Source organism: Acanthopagrus latus, chromosome 18, assembly GCF_904848185.1.
Source record: "Acanthopagrus latus isolate v.2019 chromosome 18, fAcaLat1.1, whole genome shotgun sequence".
NCBI classification, from domain to species: domain Eukaryota; kingdom Metazoa; phylum Chordata; class Actinopteri; order Spariformes; family Sparidae; genus Acanthopagrus; species Acanthopagrus latus.
The window spans coordinates 14,862,165-14,871,754 of record NC_051056.1 but is presented as its reverse complement, the minus strand read 5'-3'; the positions used below and the strand labels follow the sequence as shown (position 1 = coordinate 14,871,754).

The 9,590-nt window shown below is 42.5% G+C and overlaps 1 protein-coding gene across 1 annotated transcript; it reads left to right on the top strand.

Moving 5' to 3' along the window:
- Positions 1 to 66: 66 nt before the first annotated feature.
- On the top strand, positions 67 to 8,314 carry hmmr (hyaluronan-mediated motility receptor (RHAMM)). The gene is made up of 20 exons (XM_037077961.1): positions 67 to 252; positions 531 to 629; positions 739 to 815; positions 910 to 987; positions 1,151 to 1,339; positions 1,475 to 1,561; positions 1,694 to 1,805; positions 2,004 to 2,069; positions 2,268 to 2,341; positions 3,034 to 3,104; positions 3,187 to 3,437; positions 3,532 to 3,680; positions 3,799 to 4,034; positions 5,016 to 5,126; positions 5,252 to 5,449; positions 5,536 to 6,249; positions 6,339 to 6,402; positions 7,254 to 7,430; positions 7,541 to 7,703; positions 7,836 to 8,314. The coding sequence occupies exons 1-20, from the start codon at positions 207 to 209 to the stop codon at positions 7,850 to 7,852; spliced, it is 2,979 nt and encodes a 992-aa protein (XP_036933856.1). The 5' UTR covers positions 67 to 206; the 3' UTR covers positions 7,853 to 8,314.
- The last annotated feature ends 1,276 nt before the right edge of the window (positions 8,315 to 9,590 follow it).

Below are 9,590 nucleotides of genomic sequence, written 5' to 3'. Positions count from 1 at the left end.
CTGGTTGGTTGACGTATTCCAAAACTGGCTTCCTATTGGCCGTACGTACAAAAACGCACGCATGACGTTATTTTGAAATTTCAGCGGCGCAGCGTCAGTTGTGTTCTGTTGTGTCAGATTCAGCGAGCGCTGCACTGCAGCCTTATCGATACTGCTGGAAACTCACGTTTAAATTCAACACTTGCGACGAGCGGCGACTTTTAAAAATGTCTTTCTCAAGAGCCCCTTTGAAAAGGTTCAACGACAATGTGGGTAAGTAAGCGTTCAGAAGCTAGTAGCTAGCAGCAGTTAGCATAGCACCACCTAAGTCGTTCAACGGTAAGAAGCTTAACGTTAACGTAATGTCAGCGGGCATCCGCAACGGGACGGATCATTAAACTGCCAAACAAACCTAATGTGGGTTTACACTTTATTTGGGTGGTGCCGTGTTGGGAGTTGAAACAAAGCAAGTTGGGTTCACTTCTTTCAATATGTAAACTGACGAATGAGTAGAGTCTGTAGTGTGGCTAATACTGTGTTGTTGCCCGAAGGTTGCGCCCCTCCACCGGGCTCCTATGAGATCAAGTCCGGGGAGCTGAAGGGAGCCGCTTCCTTCGATAAATCTGACCGATTCAGAGCTGTTAAAGCAGGTGGGTTCATTTGAGAGGCTCGGTGCAACATGGTAAGAAAACTAAGACATTCAGTTATCCGACACGTAACGTTTTGTGCCACGTATTTTCCATTATCTCTTGTCTCCAGGTGAAATGCCACCACCATCGCCCTCCAGAAGCGCCCTGGTGTCACCTGTCCGTAGGACCATGTCCGTGGATGGTCTTGTAAGTTGTCTTTTAATGTCAGCATGTAATTTCTTCACGAACAGATGTGACAGTTCTTCAGAACTAACTCGTTTTTTATCTTGCGAAAAACTAGGTCCAAGGGTCAAGTGTCAAGAGAGAGAAGAACGACATGAGCATGGAGAGGAAGCAGCAGAAACTCCTGGAGAAAGAGGTGAGCTTCATCAAGAAAAACATTTGTTCTATAGAGTTACCACAAGTTAGTTGTCTGTAATCACTGGCTTGTCTCCTCTAGTTATAACTGATCAACAGATGTTCACATTGTTACTGTTTCTATCACAGTACATCAGAGTCCTAACCATTTTGTTGCCTTACAGATAAGGTCCCTGGTTCAGGAGCGAGGAGAGCAGGATCGTCGCCTGCAGGCTCTGGAAGAGGAGCTGAAGAAAGTGGAGGCCAAGCTGCTGTCTGCAGTCAGGGAGAAGACGGGCCTCTCTTCCAATGTTACCAGCCTTGAACGACAGCGGGCAGAGCTCAAGAAAGTCAACGAGTTTCTAAAAAACAAGGTCTGCTTTGTTTTTTTGTTTTTTTTAAATGATTTTATACATGGTTAAGTGTAGAAGTTCTTTCTTGATGAGATGTGTCTTTGGTGCTAAAAACCTTTTGAAAGTGTGTCTTAGTATTTATTATTTTTTATTTAGGTCTCTGCTGACACCACAAAAAAAAGAATCAACTCTCTCACAATGGAGCTGATGGAAGCCAAGAACACTGTAGATGTTAAAAACAAGGTATGGTGTGTACACATTAATTTGTATAACCCTTCATTGGTTTAAAGACAGCTGAATGTAAAGCCACAGCTCATTTTCAGTTGCAGCAGATGCTGATGCTTATGTATTAAATGCATGTATGTGTGTGTCCAGGAGTTAAAGCTACTACAGGTTAACGCTGAAGGCCACTTGAAGGTGCTTGAAACTGACCTCCAAGCTGCCAGGGGTACAATCACTGCTTTGAAGGACAGAAACAAAGACTTGGGTAAGATTTAACAGCAGCAGATCAAACATGCTTAGACGTATAAAAGAGTAACAGTGGATTAATGGCAAGAGTTTGTTGATTTGTTGTTATTATTATTATTATTATTATTATTATTATTATTATTGCTATTGTTATTTATTTATTTATTATTATTTTTCAATTTTTTAAAATACTTTTACAACCTATAAACTTTTACAGAGGAGCACCATCAAGTGTCCCAGACTCTGAATGAAGAGTTGGAGAAGGAGAATGCTAGATTGCATGGTGAGTCCTGTGTACAAATTGCTATATTTAAGAAGCTGGAACCAGCAAATGTTTGACATTTGTGCTTGAAATATGACTGAATCAATTAATTAATTATCATAATATTTGGCGGTTAACTTTCTTTTGATCTACTAATGGTTGCAGCTCTAGTTACAGTTTGTTTCCTCCAAACATCCATAATTGTGTGTTATTTTCCAGCTGTGATAAGGGAGCTGAGGGAGGAAATCAAAGTCTTGCAGGGATACTTGGACACAGCCAATGAACAGATCCAGGTATGAATTGGATGTCTGTCCACATGTACATGCGTCTTAATTAAAACAGCACTTTGTTTGTGTTTTGGCCTTTCACACCATGTAAACGGGATTATAGGTCACTTTTGGAAACTCCTTTTTCAGTGAGGACATTCAGTCTGTTTTCACTTCTGACATATATTAGTTTATCAGTGTTTGTAGGATCCACTGGGTGGATGTTATTTTTTAAAATTTTACTTAATCAGACACAAACAGACATTGAGTTGATATAATGATGGAACAGAGAGACAAAACAGGTACTTAAAATGTTTTGTAGACACAGTAGCATAATCCAGGAGGATTCGGTGAAGAGCAGTCACTTTCCCTGTCTCCTTTATTGTATATTTTGTATCTAAATGTCCAACTGGAGTATACTGTCTGCTTCCTATTTACGGCATGTGCATGCTCAGTTTACATGAATGGCCACAGGATATGGGTTTGCAGATGTGAGTGTGTTGACTTCATGAGATTATTTTTGAAACTGTGCTAAAATGCTAGTCAGGATGGAGATATGTTAATTTCTAAAAAATAATCTAAAACATTTCTAAAAAATACCTGTGTATGGGTGGACTAGGCCTACTTCTAATACAGAAAATCTTACAAAAGTGTAATTTTTCCTTGGTATTTTGTCCTACTTTGTGAAAATCATGCTTATCCTCTTCATATGTTTGTAGGATCTTCGCTTAAGGCTCCAAGAGAAGACAGGGGAGAGCACTGGTACAGGTTCTCAGGCTGAGAAAGTGAAGTAAGAAAATGCATAATAGTTCCTTCAAGGAAGTTAGATCCAGACTGTATACCATGACGCTGATTTTTTGCTTTTTCTACAGGCAGCTTGAGACAGAACTAGAGCAGTGCACTACTGAGCTACAGAGCACTCAACAAGTGCTCAGACAAAAAGAGGACATGGAGGAGCAGGTGAAGTTTGCCAACCAAGAATTGGAAGACTCTCAGGCAACAGTTCGACAGCATGAGGCAGAGCTCGCGAGACTGAGGGAGGTGCTCAGGAGGACGGAGAAGGAGCTGGATGAGAGAGTGGAACATCTCGAACTGCGGTACCTGTCCGCTGAGAAAGAGAGAAGTAAGTTCAACATGGATATTTATTAAGTTTAATTTAAATCACAAAAATAAATTGACTTTTTTTAATGCATTTATTTTATATGTATTGATTTTAGGCAAGACTCAGGAGGAGGGGCTGATGAGAGTGGAGGAGTTGAAAGCGGAGATTGTCGGTCTAAAGGAGCTTAAAAGAGATGAGGAAAAGAGACAAATTGACCTCGAGCGAGAAAATGCTAGTCTTACTGCGGAACTGACAAAAGAAAAGGTCACACAGATGGTTTTGTCTTACATGGAACATTCTTTTTTTAGTTTTGAGTGTAGAATCACTGAAAGCAATGACTGCTGACTCTTTCCCTTTTTTTTTTTTTTTTTTTTTTCTACAGGCGCTTGTGGACTCCTTGTCTGTGTTGGTGGAACAGGAGAGAGAGGAGTCTGATGAGAAGTTGAGACAGTTAAAAGAGGAGATGGAGGAGGTGCTGGGGGAACTCGCTCTCCTGGAGGATCAGGACAAGAAGAGGGAGGAGGATGCGAGTAGGCATGAGGAGGCCTTCCAGAGGCTGCAGGAGGAGAAGAGTGAGCTGGAGAGACAGCTGAGTGATACTAGGACTCTGATGGACAGGTGACAACAGGCCGAACACACTGATAAGAAGTGTTGACCGAGAGTAGTAAAAGGACAGTTCAACCCAAAATCAAAACTACAATAGATACATTTGAAAACTCAACAGCAGTGTCAATTTCCAGAAATTATGGTCTGGTAACTCAAGATAACCAGAGATGTACAGTAACATTTACGTAGACATTTACACCTTAAGGTGCAACTGAGTAACTTTTTTGAGCAAACTGCACTTTTAGGAGTAGTTTTAATGCAGCATACTTTTGCTCGTACTATCATTTTCATTTAGAAAAAGAAATTTAGAAATTTAGAAAAAATACTTTTTCTCTGTTGAATTTGGATACATTCACTGCGCTACTTTTATTGATTAATTTAGAGCTGGTCCCAGATCTGCTGGTGCTCTCTTATCCTATCACCAATATCTCAAAACCTCTACAGCTCGCACCAAAGCAATCTAGATGGAGAAATAGTAGCAAAAGAGTAAAAATATGTATTTTGGATTTTGGGTTGAAATGTCCCTTTTTCGCTGAAGTCTTAAAGTTATGCTTGGCATTAAATATGTCTTGCTCACTGCAGAATAACACAATTTTTTGGGATTTGTTGCCTCTGCCTGTGAGTTTCTATTTAGAGTCACAGGCAGCTGGGAGCATGTCCCACTGGGTATAAAGTAGAGGGAAATAATTGACAGGTAGCCAGTCCATCACAGGGCTGACACTGACAGTGGGTCACTGTCTATTTCTATTTTGGACCAATTTCAAGTCACCTCACATCCTCATCCTGAGGGGAAGTAGGGCACTTGGAGGGGAAGTTGTTTTTTCATTGCCTTTATTAGACAGTGAAAAATAGTGCTGAGGAAATGTAGCCTGCATATGGAGAGGCCATAATCTTATGAAGGTGCTCGTGTCTGTTGAATTCTGTGTTTTAGGGCAGTGAAGTCATCTGACTTCACTCACATCAAAACTGTGTGCTTGTGATTTATTTTTTTAGCACTGAAGTGGAAGCTTTAAAGGCGGAGCATTCTGAGGCCATGAGAGAACTCCAAGAGGCGCACACAAACTCCTTGAACAAGATGGCAGACGTTGTCGCAGAACTGGAAAGGTGAGTGCTCGCCTGTCTGTATTTCTTCAAGTTTGCCCCGAATGTCAGTTTGATGCCTTTTGGCGTTTAGCTTTAAATTCTGTCAGCGTGTTAGGTTCACAGACTGCTTTTGTCTTACTTTTCAGCTCCAAAGAAGCTCTGAAGGGAGCAGAGGAAAAACGGAAAACACTGGAAGCAGAGGTGGAGAGAGTGACCTGGCAGATGAAGGAGATGGACAAAGTCCTTCTACAGAAAGATGAGGAGATGAAAAGAGTGAAGGAGCGGTTGGAGGAGCACCAGGAGAGACAATTAGCTGAAGCGAAAGCCAGGGAGGAGAACTCAAGGTATGTTTTTAAATTCACTCTCCGTCTGTGTTGAAATAGCTGTCACTTCACCCGTTTTTTAAATTCTCTTTTCTTCGACTTGATAGGATGTTGCTGGAGGTGCAGACTCGCTTTGCACAAAAAGATGAGGAGATGAAGGCCATGGAGGCAAGACACGCTGCCCTGATCAGTCAGCTACAGCAGCAGACAAAAGAGAGAGAAGAGGCACTGGGGCAACTGGAGGAACAGAGAGGTCAGAGTTCAGCTCGACTTCAAAATGAGAGGGAAAAAGCTGAGAAACTGCTAGAGGAGGTAAGACAGGAAAAAGAGGAAATAATAGAACAGCTTCAACAAGAAAGAGATGAGAAAGCTCAAATTCAGACAGCACTTCAGGAGGAAAGGGGGGCGTTGGAGGTTGAAAGAGATGACCACCGACAGGCCAGGTCAGAGGTGCTCAGACTACAGGCCGAGCTAGAGAGAGTGGACGAGCAAAGCAAGAGTCTCCTGTCTCAAGTAGAACTGAAAGAGCAGTCTAGGCTGGCTCTTGAAAACCAGCTGATCATTGCGGAGCAGGACAGAAATGCACTTCAGTCACGCTGGGATGAGGTTGAACGAGGGACTCTGAACTACCAGGCCCAATTAGACCTCATCGCGGAGAAGACGCAGGCAGTGAAGCGCGAGCTCGAAGATCAACAGCAAGACGGACGAGCTCTGCAGCAGCAGCTTGAAGTACTAACTCAGGAAAAGGTTACACTGCAGTGGGAGATGGAGGAGCAGCGACAGGAATTCCAAAGACAATTAACTGAAGCACAGGAGAAAAGGTGAGGAAGTGGATTTCTTTGTGTGTTTGTTTTTGTTTTCCCAATTTGCACATTTGAACAACTCTTTCTTTTCTTCTTTGCACCCAAAGTGCAGACACAGAACACTGGAGGAAACAATACGAGGAGCTGTTTTCAAAAGTCCGGCCCTTCCAGGTCAGTGACAGCAATTAAAATAGCGCAGATTGTCTTTCATTAATGCTGCATAATCAACGTTTTTGATTTTTCACAGAGTGGAAAAAAAAAGTGTAAAGTCAAAGGTGATACTTCTGGTAATGAACTACAGAAAATTTTATCCTGACTGAAGTTAAAGTAGAGCTGCAATGATTGTTGTCCAGTCTAGTTAATCACCAAATATTTTGATAATTGCTTAATCTGTTTGAGTTATCCTTTAAGAAAGAATTCGTCAACATTCTCTTAAATGTGAATATTTTCTGATTGCTTCACGTCTCTCACAATGAACTGAATTATCTTTGGGCTATCTTTTAGAGGTAAAACCCTCTCTATGTTAGAGGTAAGATCTTTAGCCCGAGCCCGACCCGGCCCGAAATTCGGGTCGGGTCGGGCCTAAAATGTCAATCATTACGTTCGGGTCGGGTCGGGCTCGGGCTTCTCTCTCGCTGACTTTTTTTTAAATAAATGTATGTTTATAAAAATGTATACTAAAACGATGTGTGGATACTAAACTAAGGAATACTTGTTGTAAATAAATAATTTGGATAAAACAGAGAAGGCGGCGCTGTAAGGTAATTGCTATATAACTACTACTTAACAGGAGGCGCAGAGCAAGAGCACGCTTTGCGCACGGCTTTGCGGACATTTCGTGAACGTAAAATACTATGGGATAAATTGAAATTTCGGGTTTGCTTCGGGCTCGGGCCTGCAAATCAAGTTAATTGGTCGGGCTTGGGCTGGGTCGGGCTTTAATGCCTGCGGGCCTGGGTCGGGTCGGGCTGGATTTTTTAGGCCCGATCTTACCTCTACTCTATGTTCATGTGTTTGCACAGGAACAGCTCAACGCCTTCGCAGCAGAGCGAAAGGCGCTGCTCAATGAAAACGGAGCAAACCAGGAGGAGTTGAACAAGTTGTCGGATGCTTACGCTCGCCTGCTGGGCCACCAGAACCAGAAGCAGAAGATCAAACATGTGATCAAGCTGAAAGATGAGAATATCTCCCTAAAACAGGTGAAAACTCGAGCGCAATACTGCCTGCTTTCCGAACCACACACATTGTTTTTCTCGAGCTACAGTGCCTGCATTTTATCAGCAGGTTTCTTTTCTGTGTGTGTGTGTAGGAGGTTTCCAAACTTCGGTCCCAGGTAAACCGGCAGAAGAGTGATTTGGAGGAGCTCAGGTCGGCGCTCCCGGGTGCTCCTCGACGCAGGTTCGATCCCAGCAAAGCTTTCCAACACGACAAGGAGAACAGGCAAACTGAAACAAGTGAACCTCTTAAAGAAGGTGAGTACTAAACTGTCCTGTCGCTGCAGCAATGAGAATTGAACAATTGTAAGATTCTTGTTGATAATTTTTTACCTGATGTGATTACTGAGATATTTAAGCGGGAACCTATTTCTTTGTTTGTTCTCTCAGGAAATCACTTTGTGTAATGGAGCTCTTCTACAAGATGAGAACTGACAACTAATTGGCTGCCAAATTTATATCTTGTGTTTATTATGACTTGGCAACCCATGACGTTTTTAAAGTCTACGTGTCAAATTTTCACATATACTGCAATGATTCATGTCATGTGCTTGGATTTTAAAAAGAAGTGTTAGGAGCTGTGTGTGTGTGTGTGTGCGTGCGTGTGTGTGTGTGTACGTGTGCGTGTGAAAGTGTTTACAGGATCAGTGTGTGAAAATAATGAGGAAATAGGTGCACACACTCAAGAGAACAACAGTTGTAGTAAGCATTACGTTGTGAAATGCTGTTTATTGTGAAATCTGCTTTGTATTTGTGTAACTCTACTGTAACTGCAGTGCTTTTGGTAGAAGAGCCAGCAACTGTGCAGGGTGCCTCTTCATGGATCTTAATTCTTTGTAAATAAATAGTCTTCTTAAACAGGTGATCAAGATTTGCTGACTTTTTATCGTGTGCAATTTTTAAAATCAGAGGTTTACATACACTCCACAAAATGTATTCAGCTGTTATAATTCAGTATATCACAATTCCAACGGGTCAGAAGTTTACATACAGGAAATTGACTGATAGGCTAATTGACATATTTATCTGGAGGTGTCCTTGTGGATATATTGTAAAGCCTATCTTCAAAGTCAGGGCCTCTTTGCTTGACATCATGGACAAAATAAACCAAAATCAGAATTTGTACAAACCATAGCGCATAAGCATAAACCCCTTGGGACCATGCAGCCGTAACACTGATCAGAAGAGACATATCCTGTCTCCTAGTTGAGATGAGAATACGTTGGCATGAAAAATGCAAATGAAACCCAGAACAGCATCAAAGCTGCTTGAGACTACGGTTTGCAACTGGAAAGGGGGAAGAAAATCTGGAAATGTTTGGCCCATCACTATCACTGAAGCAAAATATAGGGCTGCAGGCCGAAGAACACCATCCCAATCGCGAAGCATTGGGTGGCAGCATCATGCCGTGAGGGTGTCTTGCTGAAGATGGGACTGGTGCACTTCACAAAATAGATGGCATGAGGAAGGAAAAGTGTGGATATATTGATGCATCAGCTAAGTGGACAATGAATGAAGGACAGCAAGATCTACACCTCGGGCAATCGGAACGTCCATAACCGGAAAAGTTTGCTAAAGTAAAGAATTCTACAAACCTGACTCGGCTACACCAGCTGAATCAGGAGGAATGAGCTTAAACTGCCTCCTCAAAGTGTATTTAAACTTCTGACCCATTGAGAACATAAGATGAAACAAATAAGCTTCTCTGCTATTATTCTGCTTTTATAAAAGTGTTGATCCTAACTGATTGCAGTCATGGAATGTTTATGAGGATTAAATTACAGGAATCATGGGGGGGGCAGTTCAAATGTCTTTGGATGTCTCAATCCTGATTCCGTCACCGCCTCGCCCTGCACGTTCCGGATGTTTTCCCTTCTCTGACACTTCTGACTCAAACGATCAGCTCGTCATCGAGCTCTGCCGATGCCTGACAGCAACCCATTCATTTAAATGAGGTGTCTCGGTGCAGGGAGACATCTACGACATGCAGGGCAGGGGGTGGGGGGCACCAGAGTCGTATGTAAACCTCCAACCTCGGCTGTATGTGATCTTCTCGGCCATGTCTGCCCTCAGCCAGTAGAGAGCACTCTAGGACTGCAGCCACACGTCGGAGCACAGCAGAAAGCTATTACGAACCATGTTTCA

What these genes read in the sequence shown, in the direction of transcription:
- hmmr (XM_037077961.1), top strand. Translation starts at nt 207, where the DNA reads ATGTCTTTCTCAAGAGCCCCTTTGAAAAGGTTCAACGACAATGTGG. An exon ending in CCATGTCCGTGGATGGTCTT is followed by an intron (nt 816 to 909) that starts GTAAGTTGTCTT and finishes GCGAAAAACTAG; the next exon opens with GTCCAAGGGTCAAGTGTCAA. An exon ending in AGAATATCTCCCTAAAACAG is followed by an intron (nt 7,431 to 7,540) that starts GTGAAAACTCGA and finishes GTGTGTGTGTAG; the next exon opens with GAGGTTTCCAAACTTCGGTC.